The sequence below is a fragment of the Maniola hyperantus genome, chromosome 5 (assembly GCF_902806685.2).
Source record: "Maniola hyperantus chromosome 5, iAphHyp1.2, whole genome shotgun sequence".
NCBI lineage: Eukaryota > Metazoa > Arthropoda > Insecta > Lepidoptera > Nymphalidae > Maniola > Maniola hyperantus.
Window position 1 is genome coordinate 8,324,765 of NC_048540.1, and position 21,779 is coordinate 8,346,543.

Consider the following 21,779-nt stretch of genomic DNA (forward strand, 5'->3'; position numbering starts at 1 on the left):
GCAATTGTGGTTGGGGACGCCCCGCCCACACGCACAGCCCCGCGCTAAGCCGGTGCGGGACAGCGCGGGCGACGACGTGTGGATATGCGGGGTGTCCGCCCGCCTCACATCGCGTTTGCCATCTCGACCTGTCGTGTACTATACATGCCCATCAGTTGAACATGACACTGTTGATACAATCGATTATGATGACACTAGATGATACCTGTGACTTCCTCCGCGGGATTCCTCTTTTCCGAGATAAAAAGTAGCCTATGTGTTAAGTTAGGGTACCTACAAGCTATCTCTATTCCTTTCAGCCAAATCCGTCTACTTAGTAGTTTTCGCGTGAAAGAGTAACAAACATACACACACACATACATACACACAAACTTTCGCCTTTATTCCATTAACATTAGTGTGATTATTTAGTGTGTGTGTGCCTTAATTTTTATTTTATTTAGTGTGATGTGATTATAAAAAGATATAAATTACCTTCATTTATTTAAGAATGACAAATATTTTCCGTCGAACTGAATATGAAAAAAAATTGAGCTCAGAGTTTCATCATATTACAGGTAAACTAAATTATTGGGTTTCAACTTTCATACTTAATAGGTAAGTTGGAAAATTGGGATAATATAAATAATGCAATAAAATTTTTCATAGATTTGAATATATTTTAGATTCTACAACATAGTTGACATTTTAATAAATACTTATATACCTACTTATTACTTAATTAGTCTTAAATATAATTCACACTTTATTATCACATAGAACATCTGTAAATTCTACTATATTACTATTTGGAAAAATATACAGCTCACTAACTCTTTCATCTCCGATGGGTAAATCATTTTCACGGAACCTATTCGACATTGATTTTCTCCCAGACGTTTCTTGTAAGCGGGCACCATTTCGGAAGGATCCGAATTCATCATTCGACATCGTTTTCCTCGACCTATAAAAACTTTCTCTATCCGAGTCCCTATTTTGATTTCTTACACAGTGGCAAGAATTTCTAGAAACCTTCAACGAATCCACTGGAGTGATGTTTATTGATTTTCTGGTGGAGTACACACTTCTTTCATTTGTTGACCGTATGGATAAAACCCGGGTCCTGTACGACTGACCGTCCTAGAACAAAAACAATTTCTATTTACAAAGGGTCCCGATAATATTTTCTATGCCTGCAAAATAAGGGTGATTATGAGGTAACATAGTAAATACAGGCACAATTGACATAGGGATGATAGACACAGAGTTACGGCGGTTACGCACTCGTCCGCTCCGAATCCGTTCCTTTTTGTTTTGTATGGTAGCTTATGTCATATGTCGTAGATATTTTTTATATCCGTATTTTCACGGATTCGGATCAGATGAGTGCGTGATCTCTCTGAGGTTACGCACTCATCCGATCCGAGTCCGTGAAAATACGGATGTAAATAGCTCAGACCGAACTCGGATATTGCTTACGCACTAATCCGATCTCTGATCAAAATCCAATTCACTGGACCTCTTTGACATATTATCTCTCTTACATATCTCTCTTAATAGTTCTCCGACTAGGTACTACAGAACATATTTTCACGGATTCGGATCGGATGCAGTGCGTAATCGCCTTAAGAAGGATGGTATGTTATTTATTTTCTAAGGTACCTTAAGTATCTTGTTAGATTTAACTGATTTAAAAAAATTAGAGATCACGGATCAAGTAGCCAGTTTAAGTTATTTATCGCTGAGCGTACACTGATTAATTATTGATTACTATCGAATGAGTATCTAGCGGCCCTAGCAGCCGTCTAAAAAATTCAGTGTTCTCTACCACAACTATGAAATGCTGAAATGCTTCCGTTTGGACGCCCAAACTCCCGTGAGCATCTCGATGGAAGCCTAAGCAGATAACAATCTGCTGCTTCAAATGCTGAAAAGAAACCATCGCTCAGGCGATTGTAGAATAGAATAGAATACAATACAAGGCAAATATTTTTTCAAAGTTTGTAAAAGATTATTCGAATAAATAAATTTTTACAAACTTTTCAATCATCAAATGCATCTGCCACTAGTTTGAAATGCCAATACCTAAATAAAATTAATGAATTGTTCTCTCATTAATATCCTGCTATTTAGCTTTTACAAAATACTAACTCACCTCATAACTATCGTTGGAAAACCTGTTTCGTTTTTGCCCGAACGTGAAGCGTTGCTTGAACTCCTTTTTGAACTTTTCCTAGAACAACAAAGAAAATGTTGATTAATATACCTGTTTCACATAAAATAATCCATAATATAGACTTTAGTTGTACAACTAATGAACACTCTTTTACTTATTTCAGTCTTAGAAAACATAATAATTATGCACCCTAAACTTACTTGTAGAACACTAGCTTATTCCCGCGACTTCGTTCGCGTGGACACACAATTTTCAAACCCCTATATTACTAACTTAGGGGTTGAATTTTCGAAAATCCTTTCTTAGCGGATGTCTACGTCATAATAGCTATCTGCATATTAAATTTCAGCCGTTCCGTCCTTTAGTTTGGGCTGTGCGTTGATAGATCAGTCAGTCAGCTTTTCTTTTCATACTTATATTTAAATATTCAATTTATATTCATTTAAAGAAAAAAAAATAGCTGAAAGGTTTATCTTTATTATAATTCGGTATAATATATTAGCTATAAACCGATATTCAGAAATACCTACTTTTAAAATGACTACATTAGCTTACATAACTTATTCATAGTTTTGGATACATAATAGCACAAATTGATATACAGTAGCAAAAACAAGAGTCTCTAAAAACTGCATTTTCATGTTCCATGAAATAATCACTAACCCATATAAATGTGAATGTGTGTTTGTTTGTCGTTCAATCAGTCGCAACCGAGCAACGGATCGACATATTTTTTTGCATAAGTAAAGTTAAGACCTGGAGAGGGACATAGGTTAGTTTTTATCCTGGAATACCAGAGATTTCCCACGGGATTTTCAAAATCTAAATCCCCGTGGGTGAAGCCGCGGTCATCAGCTAGTAAGAATCTAAACGTTTTCAAATAAAACCAATAACGGGAACAGGAAAATACAAAAGAAAATATATTTATCAAAATATATGATATTCGTTTTTATGTTTATAGCTCGACTTAGATTACTGTGCTTTACGATCAGTGGGATGTCGTATTTCGTTTCAACGCGATTAGGTGATAGGTGATAGGTTCAATATATACCCGTCAGCTCATAACGTCTGTCCGTCTGTCCATCAGTCCGTCTATCGTGTCTTTCAATAAAACCTATAGGGTACTTCCAGTTGACCTAGAGTCATGAAACTTGCCAGGTAGGAATAAACCCGAAAATCGTGGATTTGTGGTTATATCGCCAAAAAAAATGATTTCATGAACAAAAATTAGTATTTTTAATTTTCAAAGTAAGATAACTACACCAAGTGGCGTATCATAATATGAAAGGGTTTTTACCTGTACATTCTAAAACAAATTTTTATTTATTTTCATGCATTTTGATTTATCGAGCAAAATGTCGAGAAAAATACCCGAGTATGGAACCTTCGGTGGGCGAGTCTGACTCGCACTTGGCTGGTTTTTTTAGATTTAATGTGTAGTTTTAAAGTAACACAGTACAAATCTTTCAGACCGTGTAACTTTTAAACTAAGTACATTACGCGGCAGAAAGTAATGTACGTCGACCTGAGATAGCGGATTTGTGGAGCATTGTCTCTGTCGTTGAGACCGACAAAACGTCATATATATAGGTATGAGTGACAGAGACAACGCTCTACAAAGCCGAAATGTCATTCTAAAGGCCGATGTATATTACTTTCTGCTGCGCACTGTACCTACCTGTACACATTTTTACGGAAATATGGCAAACTTATGTTTGATATTTGTTTCTAGAACGTGTCTAGAAACATTGAGTTTGATTGGTTATTATTATTCAAATGAGAGCCAAACTATTATATTTGTATGGAAAGCACTGCGGAGCGCGTTGGGAAAACTTCTATGGAATGAACTGTATTTTCTTATAATAGGTATGTACTCACATTGTATATAGCGTAGATAAATGGGTTATAGCACGAGTTGCTCATTGCCAGCCAATCGAAACAGAAGAAAATCACGTTTATATACCTGTACCTGAAAAAAAAAATGATTTATTTATTTAATCTTAACTTAGACAGAAACATAATATTATTATGTTAACGTTTTACAGCTGTATGTTATGCTTGCTCTCATGAGTATGTGGAAGTAAGCAGATTCCTGTTGTTTCGGATTGACTATGCTGCGTAGGCCCTACTGGCCACTACAGCGTCACCAGGAGTCCTTTTATACCTACTAGGTAAGTTATATAATAATAGCTGAACCGCCCCGGCTTCGCTCAGGTGGAGTTTAGATAATTGAGGGGGACGTTGAATTAAATTTTTGTCTCCGTAAGAACCATCCTCGTACTTCAAGGAATATTATAAAAAAAGAATTCAAAGAATTAAGCGAAATCAGTTCAGCTGTTCTCGAGATTTGCGATGACCAACACATTACTACCTACCTACTTCATTAAAAGAGAAAACAATATTTTTAGTACCTAATAAAAATATACATTATCTACTTCTATAGTAATGAACTTTTATACCAATCACATTATCATCATCGCCCTATCCCATTGCCGCTACGGCCCACTACTGAGCACGGGGTATCTTTTCAGAATGAGAAGGGTTTGGACCACAAATTAGAATTGGCATTATAGAGAACTCTCAGGCATGCAGGTTTCCTGACGATATTTTCCTTTAGCGTGAAAGCAATGCACATATAAGTACGCGACAGATCGAGATGGCAGTCGGGGTATGAGGCAAGTCACCCACGCTATCCCGTACAGAGCAGCGCGGGGGTTGTGTAGAGGCAGGTGTACGGGATTATTAAATCCCTAAATCTACGCGGATGAAGTCGCGGGTAATGTAGTCTATACTAATAGTAGCTAGTCTATACTAATATTGAAAAGAGGTAAAGTTTGTAAGTTTGTTTGTAAGGAGTAATCTCTGGAACTACTGAACCGATTTTGAAAATTCTTTCACAAGTAGAAAGCTCCATTATACCTGAGTAACATAGGCTTTATGTTATGTTCAAACAAATTAGAGATCGTGCGAAGCCGGGATGGGTCTCTAGTAAGTAGATAAATGTAGAAGGTAGCGTAATATTGCAGAGCGCACGGCCATTGATATCGCACCGTGTAAACGACAAACCAATAGTCAAAGCCAAACCCAGTTTTGTGCATTGTTTTGTGCACAATCTAAAAGCACATTGAGTGTCTCCATTGAACGTCTAGTAGTTCGAGGTAGAGTAGAGGGCACCAAAGCACAGCGAGATGGAGAGACCAAGGTGAGGGGCGCAATGGACGTCCTCTTACAAGAGATCAGAGAGGAATGTTAAGTTTGCCACAGCACTATAATGATGACCACGAGCGCTCTGACAAGAGCGTAACTACAAAGTTTATAAAATATAAATGAAACAATCAATAATATACTTACTCGTTTATAGTAGGGAAGAACGACTGAAGCAGCAAATAGCTTTGTAAAGGAAGCCAGCAGAGCGCGAACAGAGCAACCACCAGGACTAGCATTTTTATCACCTGTGGGTACAGATATAAATATTAGGTAGCTGTAGGTACGTTTAATACAATATTTAATACAGTTCACCGAATATTATAAATGCGAAAGTGTGTCTGTCTGGTATATTTTCAAGACTCAACAGTTCAACCGATTTTAATGAGTAGGTACAGCGTTAGCTTGCATCCCAATGATGACGGACACAGACTAGTTTTTGTACTGGAAAATCACAGAACTTCCACAGAATTTTCAAAAATTTGGACGGAGTCGCGGGCGTCATCTAGTTGTTAATAAATAATGATGATCGCACACGGCGATGAAAGGAGAAAAATCAAAGACGAACCACATTTTCCAGCACTGAAAATACAAATAGAGTAGGTAAGTATGATTTCAGAAAAGAAAATTTGCTTACCTACAGCTTATCTCATATTATTTTTTAAGGAGCTTCTTTTAAATTCTCTTCATAATATTTAATACCTAATCCGTACTGAAGAATTTCCAAGTAAAATATTTTTATTATATTTTGAGCTTCTATAAAATGTTTTCATTTGTGCTCAAAAGATGGGTGTTCAAGGTAATTAAATAAGTATCTATAGTGCTATAAGTCCGCGACAGGTTGAGATGTCAATCAGGGTATGAGGCAGGGGGGACGATCCGCGCACACCTTGGACGATCTAACCTAAGGACGCGCCTCGCATGATTATTCCCCTCTGTCAATAGTAATGGATTTTTAATCCACTGCGTTTATAAACACTGTTTGCGGAATCGATTTTGTCATTGTCAGAATCGTTTTCGATGTGTGACGACGTCTTACACGCTGGGTGAAAAATGCCTGTTTGTGCCGTTAGTGAGTGCAAGAACAAATCAAACACATCAAATTTACAAAAAGATGGAATTTCATTTCATAAGTAAGTATTTTTGGTGTAATAAACGCTTTCTATAAATTAAATTACATAAATTATTATAATAAAATAACAATCGAGAACTTTACCGATTCAGTAATTGAGTACGTAATAATTCGGTAGAAACGAGTCACACTTCTCACGAGACTATATTTTGTTTTTTCTAAACAATTGCAACCCTCGTTATATACAAATTAGGTTAAAATTTGAATACGCGTGAACAGCATGAAATTACGTAGTAGTAAAAATAACACTAGTCTCGTGGGAAGTGCGGTATACTAAAGACGGAGAGCCAGCGCCCAAAAAACTGTTTGAATTTACTAAGGCTAATTTTTTGCGCATACTGACCAGCTCTGTCCCCATATTCTGCTGACTAACCATTACAACTTTTATTTATATGCAATATACAAGTTATATAACAATTTTCAGCCTTAGTAAATTCATTTTATTACCTCGCAGGTACGACACCTTTGATAGCGCACCTGAGTCACTGTTCTCAGGTTCACTTGACTGACCGCAGTATGTTTGTGTACGCAACCATTCTAATGAACTATAAAAAAATTAGCCTTAGTAAATTCAAACAGTATTTTGGGCCCTGGCTCTCCGTCTATAGTATACCGCACTCCCCACGAGACTATAGTGTTATTTTTACAAAATTTTTCAGTATTAGATTTAATTGCATAGGACATAAGGTTCGATTTTTAAGAATCATGTGATAGTGATTGCGGTTCGATTATCGATATCGATGAAAACATTTTCTTTATTATTAACGACTAAATTACCGTCTTCAAGTCAAGTAAAGAATAGTTATTATTAATTACCACAATTTTTTCGCTACCTGTACTTGTAATAAAACTGGTCGATTTCTGTGATTTCACGTACTTAATACATTTAAAAAAATATTAAAGCAACGCAATTTTAGTGATAGGCGAGAAACGGGGTAGGGTGTCTCTGAACTGGGTAATTTGTAGCTAAAAGGTGTACCTTTCTCAAGGATGAGGATTAGGTAATAATTTATCATAATCGTTTTATTTTTACAGATTTCGATATTTTTACAGAGAGAATCGCCAAGAATATACATAACATTAACTTAATGGTAAATAATGACGTGTTAAAAATAGAAGAGGCCACCGTGTGTGTTTACTAATTTATTTTCATAGTATCATATCTGTCTTATGGAATTTTGCTGTGGGGTAAAAGCGGCAGGTATTGAGAAAATTTTTGCATTGCTAATTTGTAAGGGCAATACGTGTAATATTTAATAACTTACATTTAATTTTTTTGGACAAAGAGTACACCATATTGGAATTACCATGTAAACCCAATGTGCAATAAATAAATGATTGATTGGAAAGAAAAAAACATTTTATTGATTGATATACCTACTAATTATGTTTGGTAGGCTTTTGCGCGGTCAGGTTTATTTTGTATTATATAATAATATAAGTCATTAATAAGCACATTTTCACTATCGAAATTTTAAATGAAAATTTCGTTATATAAAAAAATACAAAAGATTAAAAATGATATAAAATAAGTAAAAAAGTATGTGCATATTTTTAAGTAAATATTTTTCTTATTTTTACGTTGCATTATTAGTTTTTGGGATAATTACCTATTAAGTGAGGTGAATGTATGCAAGAATACGCTACGCTGACCAAACACTGGTTTTAAGTAATTAAATACGAGTAATAAATTCTTACTTCTACTTTTGTTTCTGAAAAACTATCGATATATTTTAAAATATCGATACGGTAGCATCGCAAATCAATTTGACTGTCTTACACTCGTAATGTCTTTGTATGTTGATGTATATAACTTATTAGTGTGCGTAAAATGTAGTAGTGTTGAAGATTTAGATATGTGTGTGTTAATAATGACACAAAACTTTGTTGAGTGAGTGTGTCAAGTTGTCTATGTAGTGTTTCCTCGTCCCGCACCAAAAGTGACAGAAATTTTTATTCGTAATATTAGGCGCGTTACAAGTCCATGCGCGCACGTCGCCCGCACCAGGTTAGCGCGGAGGCTGTGCGAGTGTGCGTGGCATTCCCTCCCCGATTGCGATCTGTCGCGTAAAGATACTTGAGCAAAATCGTATATTTATATCATTAAGTTGAGAAAAAGATCGCTTAGACAAAGAAAAATCATACGTGGTGGGGGATGCTGGGGATTTAAATTATTATTTAATACTGGATGATGCCCGCGAATTATTCGCGTTAAACCGAAATGGTTTTCAAAATCCCGTGGGAATTCTTTGAATTGATTTCCGGCATAATAAAAAATATGTACCTAGTAAGTATTTGTAGGATGTATTTCTAGGATGCATGCTATCTCTGTACTTACCAAGTGGATGATGCCCGCAACTTCCTCCATTTGAACTAAGGTTTTATGAAAATCCCGTCCCGAAAATCTTTGATTTCCCGGAACCAAAAATAGCCTATGTCCTTAGTCCTTACCCGGGAAGCAAGCTATCTCTGTACCAAAGGTCAAAATCAGTTAAATGGATGGTATGTACGTAACTGTAAGCTAGCAGATAGACAGACACACTTTCACATGTAGACGTATAATGTTGAGTAAGCGGAGCGAGACCAATAATTAATCTATGGTTGAGTATAGGTTTATCTCCAAAAAAATAACAGCTAATTTTAACATATTTTGCAGCGCTGGAAGTCGTAAAAACGTAATGTACAAACCTGAAGGAGGTAATTGGAACCATAAATAATAATAAAATTGAATATACCGAATTCATACCTTCTTCTTATTCTTCATTTGGTTGGCATCCCTTGTTTCTTGAGCGTTGCCTGGCGCCCGAGCACCCCACAGTTTCATTGCCATGTGGGCGTAGGCAAATGTTATCACACATAGTGGAATGATATACTGCAGAAAAGAAATAATTAATTTACAAGACATTAAGCACAATTCAACAAGAAAATAAAAATATTATTTTACCCACAATTATTTAAATTCGATAATTCGACATAACCAAAAAATGCTCCATCCTCCACTTTTCGTCATCGACCTGTTTGCCTATCCGTTACCCAAGGTCCATTTCCGTAAAAACGGCTTGTCAATAATATCTGGATAATTTCTATTTTAATTCTATAAAAAATTACAGCTTTTTCAAAGCCTGTTTTCGTACAAAAAAAATAATTAGTAGCATTAAACAATCTTGAGCATATTTAGCCCGAAGGGAGGTCTTGTAGCATAAGTAAACGAAATAGTTCGATAAATCGTTAGGCTGAATCGCACTTGGCCGGTTTTTCAAACCATGTACTTTGCAATGCCACTTTACAAATTACTTACCACTTTAGCTCAATCTGTAAGTTATCGTAGAGGTTACTTACGCAATTACGACCATTGATTGATGTAGGAGGAATATACCTAGTTACGATCGACTAAACTCGCAGAGACAATAAAAGTTTCGTATAATACTTTTGGGAGTTTGATCGAGTTCATGTAATATTTGAAGAGGATAATATATTATTCCTCTTAGGCATTTCGCAAATGAGGCAAATATATTTTGATGTGAAAGATAACAGACGAGAGGTTGGTAATCGAGATCTGAGCTTTATAAATTACTCTTAGCAAAAGTTTACCTATTTATGTAAATGAAAAGCGCTTTGGTGTTTTATTTTATTTAATCTGGAAAATAATGCACATTAAAGCTGGTTTTCGTGTTAGATGTTTTAAATCAAACCATAAAGTCAGAATTTAAAATATAAAGAGAGGAGTTTTAAGATAAACTATAAAATCTCTAGGTACATAACAGTGAAGCGTTCTAGTTATTAGATACAAGGTACGTGTTATCAAAAATAATGACGGATATTACTTGTAAGTTAATGGTCCATTTTAGTACCTATAAAATATGAAAGTCGGTACAGCACTGCAAAGTATGGTAGATAATATTATAAGACAGTAATATTTTAGAATATGTGCAATCACAGATATTATAAAGTTCGAGATAGGTAAAGCTCGTATAATTGTATTTTAAAAAGTGAAGCCAAATTCGTATCCGCTTATGTGTATGACACAAACGCATAGTGACACAGAGAACCACGGATCTAACTAAAGCTATAAATCCGTGCAGAGAACATAGATATTGACACAGGTTTAACCTTTTGACCTACCAGCATGCTTCAAAAAATAGTTGCAATAGAAATTGGGCGAATCAAATTGGTGAATGCTTCTCAAAACTCACTAAGCATAGTCCTGCATTAATGACTAGATTTAAATTTCACACTATCCACTAACTTCGAAGAGATTAGGTGCGCTATCTACAATCTAATCAAGTAGATGCTAAAATGAAGAACACTAACATTCAGACCACTGCACTATAGTTACATAAGTATTGGTTCAAGGGTGGCATGTAATACCGGAAGTTAACGGTTCGCTTTTGGTATAATATGGGATGGGCATTTCTCCAAAATACTCTAAACGGATTTCGCCTTAGAGTAGCGCTCGTAAAATTATCCTATGACCTACGTGTAATATTGTACTTTGCTTCATAAGTTATACTCCTTTTTATGTACTGAGTTTATTTTTTATGTTACTGCCTTCTATATGGAATAATATAATTTCTTATATACGAAATAATACTGCGTCTATGGCTATATGGTCTTCTCTTGGTAGGAAATGCATTCCGATTCAAAGTACTTGTAAAAGTTTAGTTGAACAAAAATATTTTGATCTTGGATGAATGATTTTGATTTACTTAATTTGGTTTGATTTGATATGGCTATATATTAGTTGCTATATAGCATGTCAAATTGTATATTTCTATTTACGTCACGCTACAGACTTTGCTGAGTTCTTATTTTGATGTCAAATAAGAGATGGAATCTATACACATACATAATATATGTATAGAAGGAAAAGGTGACTGACTCGAGGCGCGGGCCGTGCCACGTACGAGGCACGGCCCGCGCCCGCCACGTGTTGGCATAAAATAATTATTTTTCATCAAACTTTGCGTTTAAAGCTATTCAAGTTACAAGCTACCATAGTAGTTACTTACTTGGAAAATATACAATAACAGTCTATAAATTGCTAAAGAATGAGATCCGAACTCCGTTGGCTCGCAAAACGGTTTCTCGTGAACCAGCTTGGAAACTGCAACAAAAATTATTATTCATGAATAAATAATGCATAATAAACTACCAAGTAAGTACATATTACACTACAAGATAGGGAACAATTATTATTATTATTAGTTACGGCTACGTTCGTGATTATCTTTACAAATTTTATAAAAAGACTTGTCCGGACTGAAAGACTGATTGATCTATGAACGCAGTTTACTGCGCGCTGGGGTAAGAAACATGTGACATTAGTTTCCTTTTATATCGTAGCCACCCGCTACGAAAGGATTTTCGGAAATTCAATCCCTAAAACCCGAAAAAAATACCTATAATTTTGTAAAAGTTTACAATATTTTGCCAATAAAACATCTGACTGACGCTAGAGGTCAAAGGACGTTCCGTAAGTAGGCCACTCGGAGTCAATCCTGCGTCGTAGGCGGGGCATTGATCCGCGTTTTGCACATAGGCACATTGCGGGTTTGAAAAATACTAAATCACTAAAACTACAAAATGATACAAATGGTTATTGGTATTGGATTGTGTTTAGGACTTAGGTAGTATAACTATAACGCTAAGTTTTGCTAGCGCTCCTGTATTTTTTTATATAAAAAACTAGATGATGCCCGTGACTTCGTTCGCGTGGATTTAGCTTTATAAAAATCCTGTGGGAACTCTTCATTTTTCTGGGATAAAAAGTAGCCTATGTCCTTCCCCGGGATACAAGCTATATTTGTGTCAAAATCGGTTGAACGGTTGAGCCGTGAAAAGCTAGCAGACAGACACACTTTCGCATCTATAATATTAGTATGGATTGTTGGCTTGTTGGGCGAACTTGGTAATAAGCGACTTATTTCCACTTCCGTGGGCGAACTGGTTCAAAGTTGTTGTAATAAAGACTTTCCCAAGATCAACATCTGTCACCATGACACAATATCTAACATAGTGATGCCATATTACTTCGAAACGTTGATTCTTTCATGTAAATAGGTTTGCTCCTCATTCATTTATTTGAAGTGCCTCGTTGGTATAGTGGTTGATATGTTCGACTGCGGATGAAAAGTTCCTGGGTTTGATTCACTAGTCGGACCAAAAATAGTTAGGTATTGCGTTTTTCTGTTTAAAAATTCTCAGTAGGTACTAACCTGGAGTTAGCTTGTGTCTCCTGTCTCGTTAGTTAGTGTTAGGCTGAGATCTATACCTAGAGACTACCTACCTACCTCAGACTTAAGATTGAGTTAAAACGGGACAAATTTATCATTTATGTGGGAGATATATCTCTCGTTTAAACTCGGTCTTAAGTCTAAGCTAAGTCAGAGTGCACTCTATAGATCTCACCCTCAGTGCCTCTGAGAGAGACCTTTGCGCAGGACCGACGCGACGGTTTCACGTGCTGTGAAACCGTCTCGTCGGACCTGCGCCTGATCTCTCTACAATCGTGTAGGATTTCCATCCCATCGGGCTATGAGTTTGAGGGAATAGAGAGTGGACTTGCATATTGTTTACATGTAATATTGATGCTACTAAAGTATTTTAACAATTAACGACAATGCTGTTCAAAATTTGTGAAATTATTCAAGTAGGTACTAATCTCTAAAATATTACATTTCAGACAACGTTCAATAAGGTCTTTAATATAATATGTTTTCGCTGCCTGAGAAAATGTGAGGCAACAACTTTTAAGTGTTTAATTTAAGATGGGAGAGACTTCTACTAAAATTATTGTTTTAAGCCTACGTAAATGAATTTTTGCTTATAATAATGTAATACCTACGACCATATAATGGAATAAGAGCTTAAAACGAATGTTTTTGTTGTTATATTATTAAGGCTGCCTGTCCACTGGTGCGGAGCTATGTAGCGGAGCGGAGCGAGAAAGTAATGCAGAGCGGAGTTGCGGGCTGTTTTTTTCCATACGCGGAGCTAGGTTGCTAGCACGCGACGAGTCATTTTCCCCGCTCCGCGTTAAAATGTATGATTTCTTGAACTAATCCTTGTCCACTGAAGTGGAGCGGGAGTTTTATGCAATTCTATTGGTTAATATTTACACAGCTCCGCTCCGCTCCTCCCTTTTTTTTTTTTTTTTTTTCTTTATTTATTTAGGGGCTTTTATATTTAAATACATGTCAGCCCCATTATAATCTAATACATAAAATCAAATTAACAAAATCTTAACCTAACGACATAACCCCAATACAAAACAAAAAAATTAAAGAAAAAACCAAATAAAAGTTTTACTGTTTTCAAGAAATAAGGCTTATGAATTCAAACAGACTTATAGCATCCTTAGATGCAGGACGGGCAAGTATATTCACAAACATGCCCGTATCAAATCTGTTCAAATCCATCAGCCTTACAATTTCATCCCTACCAGACTGGAATCGGACACATCATTTAACAAGTGTTCAACATCCTCAATTACTCCACATAAATCACATAGCGGTGTCTCGGTAACTTTCATTAAAAATTTGAACTTATTCAGAGGCATGTGTCCGGATCTCAATCTGTGAGCAATAATAATCAACTTACTTTTCATTTTTACATTCAAAAACCACGGGATATGAGGAGGCTGAGACTGTATAGTTCTATACCAAATTCCTTTTTCCATGGATTTACGATCAAAATGCTCTTCCCATAAATGATGACATTTCTTTTTATAATTTGGTAAATTTCAGTAAAATCCGGTTTAATATACATTTCCTTACCATTTATTGCTGCTTCTTTAGCCAGTCTATCAGCCTCTTCATTGCCCGTTAAACCAATATGCGATGGAACCCACTGCAATCTAAGTTCTTTTTTAGTACTAATAAAATCCAAAATCTTTGAGAGTATAACATAAGCTATCGAGACACCTCTGCGGCCAGAGGCACATCGAGCTATATGTTGTAATGCACTCTTACTATCAGTGCAGATCAAGATCTTTTCACACGGCAAATTTTGTACATAGTTTAGTGCTTCATAGATTGCAATAAGTTCCAAAGACATGATTGATACATTACTATTTATCTTAAAGCAATTGTTAGAGTAATTAGCTACAAAGGGATCAAAAAAAGCTGCCCCATTACCATCTTTAACACTTTTGGATCCGTCAGTAAACAAAGTGTACCACCCATAATATTTGTCCGAAATTTCTTTGATTACATTAAATTTGAGGTAAGTGGGATTATAATACTTCTTAGACTCCTTCAAACTCTTTAAGTTATCACATATAATATTACCCAGATCAATATCGTTGACCCAAGTATTCAACTTAAACATTTCTAATGGAAATGTTGAAGCAATATCATCCGCACTTATCTCAGCCCTGGTTGTAGCCAGTAATGGTATCTTTTTATTAGTCCAGTATCGGTTACTATTACACAACTCCTTTAATTCATCCATTAATAGATTTGTGACATTGTTCGACCATGATGCAGCTTTCAAATTATATTTATACGCCAAATACCTTCGTCTCAAATGTAAGGGTGGTAGGCTGAGCTCACTCTCCATGACATGTATCGGAGTACTTTTTATAAAGCCTCCAATAATTCGCATAGATTGATTTTGAATTTTTTCTAACTTGAAAACATGCGTTTTAGCACTACTGTCAAAGAGAAAAATTCCATAATCTAGCCTACTTCTAATCATTGCTATATATATCCTTCGCAAATGCGTTGGATGTAAACCCCAAGACGACCCAGCCAGATTCCTTAGCAGGTTTTGCAAACGTTGAACTTTTCCAACCGTCTCTTTTATGTGCTTATGCCAACGAAGAGATTTATCCAGCCATATACCAAGGTATTTATATGAATCTACATAATTAATCTGATTTTGATTGATAATTAAAGTTAAAACTGAATTACGATTTCCTCTGCTATATATACAATACTTAGATTTAGTTTCCGAAAGCTTTAGACCAAGACCATCGAGAAGTCTAACAAACGTATCCAAAGCTTGTTGAATTTTGGCTGCACTTTCTAATATATTTCTATGTGAGGAATATAACACAAAATCGTCAGCGTACTGACATATCGAAATATAACTATTCACACTTTGACACAACTCATAAGTTGCAATATTAAATAACAATGGTGATAGAGGATCACCCTGTGCTAAGCCTTTACGCGCATATCTTATTAAAGGTTCACTAATGAATGACAAAAAACGTATGACAAATTATCAGTTCACCAAAAACTTTTGAAAAACTAATCAAATCACAAACGTCGTATACCGCAAACATATCATTTTACAAAAGATCATTTGACAAATATTCTATTCACAAATGTTTAACTTTCCAAATTTTTAAAAATTTATTATTTCACCAAATAATTTGTTTTTCAAATTCGCGATTTTACAAAATAATAGATGATAAATTTATTATTTGATAAAATAACTAATTAACAAAAAACATACAAAAAGTCTGTTTTGCATACATATGCAAACCCCTATGCAACGCATCAATAATATCATGGGGCTCCTTTTTTCTGGGTGCGAAAAAAAGAAATAACCCACGAAGGGGATGGCGGGGTCTCAGACCCCGCCATCCTCTTCTAACCTAACCGTTCCGAGTCGGAGTGCCCCAAGTCCCGAGCTCGCTTCGCTCGCTCTTGATGGTGGGAGCGGGGGGGAGGAAAGAGACCCCCCACCATAGTGGTGGTCTCTTCTCGGCGACCGGGGCCCGTTGACGGAGCCCCGCTGCGCGGGGCTCCTTTTTTCTGGGTGGTAAAAAAAGAAATAACCCACGAAGGGGATGGCGGGGTCTTACAGACCCCGCCATCCCCTTCTAACCTAACCGTTCCGAGTCGGAGTGCCCCAAGTCCCGAGCTCGCTTCGCTCGCTCTTGATGGTGGGAGCGGGGGGGATGAGAGAAACCCCCCCACCATAGTGGTGGTCTCTTCTCGTCGACCGGGGCCCATCGACGGAGCGGAGGAGGGGCTCCGTTTTTCTGGGTTGAAAGAGACCCCCCATTATAGTAAGCGGTCTCTTCCGTCGGCCCGGTCGACATATAAAAGATTTGAGTGAATTCTTAAAGTATTTATCAAACAGTTCATTTTATCAAACAATTCATTTTATCAAAAAAAAAGTGCGATATGTTGTTTTACTAATTAACACGATTAAAGAAATCAATTGTTTCTCAAATGATATTTTATGAAATAACAATTTTTCTGGTAATTTGTTTTATCAAATGAATTATTTGTAGAAACATAAGTTTTATAACGATCATAAAACGATTCATAATTTTGCCAAAATTTGTTTGGGAAATGAAACTTTGTCATTTGTTTTTTGTCAATTGATCGGTCACCCTTATTAAAGTGGTATCATCGAATTCATTTTTAATTTTTAAATGCCTTTCTGTCAAAAAACTCCATATATATAAACAAATTCTTCTACCTACCTTTAAGTGATCTAGAATATTAACTAGTTTGTCTACTAATATGTTATTATATGCATTTTCAATATCTAAAAAACAAGCCAAAGTCGGTGTGTTCTTAGAAAATCCAATTTGTATATTGGTAACTAGTTGTGCTAAGCAATCCATAGTCGATTGTCCTCGTCTAAACCCAGAAGTATATGAAGACAAAATATTACTTTTTTCAACAAACCATTCTAATCGTTTTGCTACCATAACGTGAAATATTTTACAAAGGCAGGAAATTAATGAGATCGGACGTAATTTTGATGGTAAACCTGGCTCAGTGGACTTTGGAATAACTACAACTTTTATATCACGCCATTGTTTTGGTATCTTCCCGGTTCTATAAATAAGGTTGTAAATTTTTAAAAGAAATGTTTTCACACAATTTGGTAAGTTCCATATCATTGAATATGTTATTCCATCACTACCTGGAGCAGTATCTTTTACTTTGAAACAATTTTTCATTTCAGCAAAACTAAAAGAACAGTCTAATTTTGTGTTTGAAAATTCCAAAACTGGTGTTGATGGAACCACATAATCAGGAGCAAGTTCACACAACAGTCCGACCTTTCGTTCTTCAGGCACAGATAATCTTGCTGTTTTAAATCCTTTCATCCATCTCATTCGACTCCACATGTTCGATGATGTAGTTGATTCATCAATACTGTCACAATATTCACGCCAGTCTTGTGTACTTGCTTTTGATATTGCTGATCTTGCTTCTGACTGTTTTTCCTCTAATATCTTTAAATTATTTGGTGTAGGGTTTTTCCTAAATTGACTAAGTGCTAACCTACGCTGAGCTACCTTCTTAGACAGCGAAGGACTCCAATAAGGTCTTGGAATAAATTTTATGGTCGGATTTTGTGGTACTTTACTCATGGGAATACTCATATTTGCCGCGCTATAAATTAACTCTATTAAATGGTCATAAAGCACCTGTGGATCCTCCTCATTCTGTAAATTCTGGAAATGATTTTCAATGTAACCTCTATATTTTTGCCAGTCCGCACGTTTAATATTACGTTTTTTTCGAAAATTTTAGTTCATCATGGTAGTTAAATCGCATTTTTATGCACAAATGGTCACTTCGTAAACTTTCATTTATTACATTCCATTCAAGTTTTATAGCAATGTTTGATGAGACGAATGTTACATCAGGTGAACTTTTCTGTAAATAATTATTGACTAACTTTATTCGAGTATACTTACCATTGTTGAGTGCCACAAAGCTAGCGTCTAAAGCGGCGTCATATATTTGCGTACCACGATTATCAGATCTATTGGACCAACTCAAGTGATGTGCGTTGAAGTCACCTGCTATTACAGTATTACTCGTAAATGTCGAAAAAATATGTTCCCAGTCACTAATTACCGTGCGAACCGATGAAGGACAATAAACAGATACTACATTTTTTATATCACTACAATTTAAAAGTTTTAAGCTAACTAATTCTATACCATTATTACGTGTATTTACATTATATTCCTGTACAATTATCGATCTATGAACTACTATAGCAACACCTCCATAAGAGTCGTTTCTATCATTTCGAAATATATTATAACTATTTACATTTAATACAGAGCCAGCCTCGAGCCAAGTTTCTGAAATGAATGCTATGTGAATTTTTTCTTGTATCAATAACAATTCAAACTCTTTCAATTTAGGTCTTAAACTTTGTGCATTCCACTGTAATAAGTTCAAAGTACGGACTATATTTTTCTGACTATCCATAATTGAATTTAGAAAGGAGCCATGTACAAATGTCATTATCTCTAAACATAATCGAAATATACCTAATAATCTCCTCAATAATAAAACCAATAAATACTTTAATCTTACCATCTAAAGTACCGTCAGACAAATATATTTCCTTCAATTTTTGAATAAATTTCCTAAAACTTATGCTACCTTTCTTTCTCTCGAACTTTTTCTTCCCGTCACCTTTGTTTTCATCATCACACTCTTCCATAGACATGTCTGTATCACTTTCTTCTCTAAGAATATCACCACTGCTTTCTGTTTTCGTATTACTCTTATTCCGTTTCTTAAACTTTTTATTTCGCTTTACACGCTGCTTCGTATCTGTAATATCTTTTTCTGGTTGACTCTCTTCATCTGTGGATTCTTGTTTTTCTGTGTTGATATCATGCTGACTCATTAATACATCTTTGTATGATCTTCCAAGACTTTGATTCTCAGTTACAGTTTTAGCCGTAGAAAAGTTTTCTTTCGATTGCTCATTATTATCATTCTTCTTCACCTCATTCTCGCTAAGATAAATTGACAAAACTTTTTTATATGTGTAATTTAAATCTCGCATTATTATTCTTATGTTTTTTTCTTTCAAAAAAATTGGGCAAGATTTATCTAAAGCCATATGGTTTCCTTTGCAATTAACGCACTTATATGTGGATATTTCGCAATTTGAATAATATTCTGTACATTTTGGGCAAACTATTTTCTTACTTGGGCAGAACCGGATACTATGGCCAAATTTCCAACATCCATTACACTGAGTAACTGGGTACATATATGACAATACTTTAAACCTACATCCATATACACGCACATAAGCCGGTAAGACCGATGCTCTGAAACCTATACGAATCGTCTCACTTTCAACCCATTTTCCTGTGCTTGTCGTGCGTTTTAATCTTCGTATAGAAACTATTTCAAGGTCACTTTCTAAATTTCCTTTTATCTCTTCGTCGTCTATATCTAAATCTACATTTCTTATTATGCCATACGCTAAACTCATGTCGTTCAACAGCTGACATCTAAATCCCATATCTACAAAAATTTTGCATTCTATTAATTTCTGTGCATTTTCTTTGTCTTCAAACTCAATACATATCTTAAACGGACTCTTATACTGAATACTATTGATTTTCAAAATATTTTCCGATCGTAATAATTTAGCCAATTTAAATTGTTTAGGTAAAACTTCTTTACCTGTGACGGTAACAATTATCTTTTCGTCTTGTATAGGTAAGTTTTCCTCTTCATTTCCAGCTGAACTCAAGCCACTAGTTGACTTTTTAGACATCTTCACCGACCGTTTGCTACGTACCGTCGTAAAACCATCTTCCTCTAAAATATCGTCCGAACTAGATCGCAATCGTTTTTCCCGTACCACTACCTCTTGATGTATCAAAGGTTGCACTTCCACCATCCTGCAGTCCTCCTCAGCCATATCACTTCCACTCGAATCACAAAAAGTCACACTCATTTTATTTTACATATAAAAAGTAAATACGGGTAGGTATGCGCCGAAAAATATCGCCCGGCGTGGTGACTCACAGTAAGCTAGTAAACAACACGAGCGCTCGACTTACCGTCTCGCGCGCAACTGGCTCCTCCCTTCTTCGCATCAGTGGACAGGCAGCCTTAAGCACCAGTATACATAAATGACATCATATAATACATCTCAAACCAGTTTTATTCATTTTATTAACCTTGAGTTTACTACCTATGAGAAAATTTTTGCTCATTTTATATTAAACTATTTTACTTCAGTATAATCACGCCAGATGGGAAATAATAATGAAAATACTTAAATCTTTAGTCAAAGAGGAGTCTGGAGGGATACAATAAATATTTTAACCATTTGATAAACTTCTCCAGACTTCTCTTCGAATGAACCACCCATTTAACAATTAACATATTATACTCAAGAAAATTGAGCAAATTGAGGAGCCAGCTCAAAAACGTCCGGATTAAAAAGTATTTTAATCAGAAGTGTAATCACACCGTTTTGTTCGACAGCTCTTAATGATAATAAGTTATAATAATAATAAGTTAATCTCTCAGCTCTTATAATAATAATAAGTTATATTGTTTACCTGGGTCCTGTGCTTCTACCATGTTAACTTCCCATGATATAGCCATAGGTGCGGCGAGTGATAATGCCAAAACCCATATAAATACTATGACAACCTTAGCGATACGCTTTGAAGTGTGTGCGCTGAAACAAAAACTACATTTCAGCAATCCATACTAATATTATAAATGTGAAAATGTGTGTCTGTCTGTCTGTTTGTTAGCTTTTTACAACCCATCTGTTTAGCCATTTATTTGAAGAATTTTGGTACTGAGATAGCCTAGCATTCCAGGGAAGCAGCAGGGGAGCCTTTTTGTCCCGGAAAATCAAAGAGTTCCCATGGCCCCCACGGGATTTGTATAAAACTAAATTTAACCAAGTCGCAGGTATCATCTAGTCCAATATAATGTAAAATCTACAAACATGTAAATTAACTTATGAACATTTATTTTTCGAACTTTTGAGAATCGACAATTTTTTCATCTATCCATCATGGCTTACATACCAATGTCTAATGTCTATGCAATCTGCAAAAATAACTTACGCGTAAAACTCGAAGTTCAATCATAATAAGCTTAGGAGTTCATAAAATGTCTGAACGAAATTGTGCGCGAGGTTCCAAGGGTATTGTTTTCCTGTTTAGTAAATTTACTTAATAAATCTCCGCATTTGATTTAAATATTGAAAATGACTCTAAATTATTAAAATAAACACTTCGAAAATATCCGTTTACATTCAAATTCTGAAACGGTTTATTTCTGACTAGCTGATCCCCGCGGCTTCGCCCGCGTAGATTTAGGTTTTTAAAGATCCCGTATAGCCTATGTCACTCAGGAATAATGTAGCTTTCTACTGGTGAAAGAATTTTTAAAATCGGTTCAGTAGTTCTAAAGATTACCCCCTACAAACAAACTTAACGACATTACCTCTTTATATAATATAATATAATACAACGGGCCGTGCAGCAGAAATCGTAATATTTTAATTTCGCCATAA

At 35.6% G+C, this 21,779-nt stretch overlaps 1 protein-coding gene across 1 annotated transcript in view; it reads right to left on the reverse strand.

Annotated features, from left to right (window-relative positions):
- Nucleotides 1-654: 654 nt before the first annotated feature.
- LOC117982237 (substance-K receptor-like) overlaps nt 655-21,779 on the reverse strand; it is a 51,693-nt gene continuing 30,568 nt past the window's right edge. Inside the window, exons 5-11 of the mRNA XM_034968557.2 lie at nt 20,806-20,927; nt 11,501-11,595; nt 9,238-9,363; nt 5,507-5,607; nt 4,034-4,124; nt 2,135-2,212; nt 655-1,119 (exon numbers count right to left, since the gene is read on the reverse strand). Coding sequence (XP_034824448.1) covers nt 739-1,119; nt 2,135-2,212; nt 4,034-4,124; nt 5,507-5,607; nt 9,238-9,363; nt 11,501-11,595; nt 20,806-20,927 — 994 coding nt within the window. The 3' untranslated portion in view covers nt 655-738. The remainder of the gene's footprint in view (nt 1,120-2,134; nt 2,213-4,033; nt 4,125-5,506; nt 5,608-9,237; nt 9,364-11,500; nt 11,596-20,805; nt 20,928-21,779) is intronic.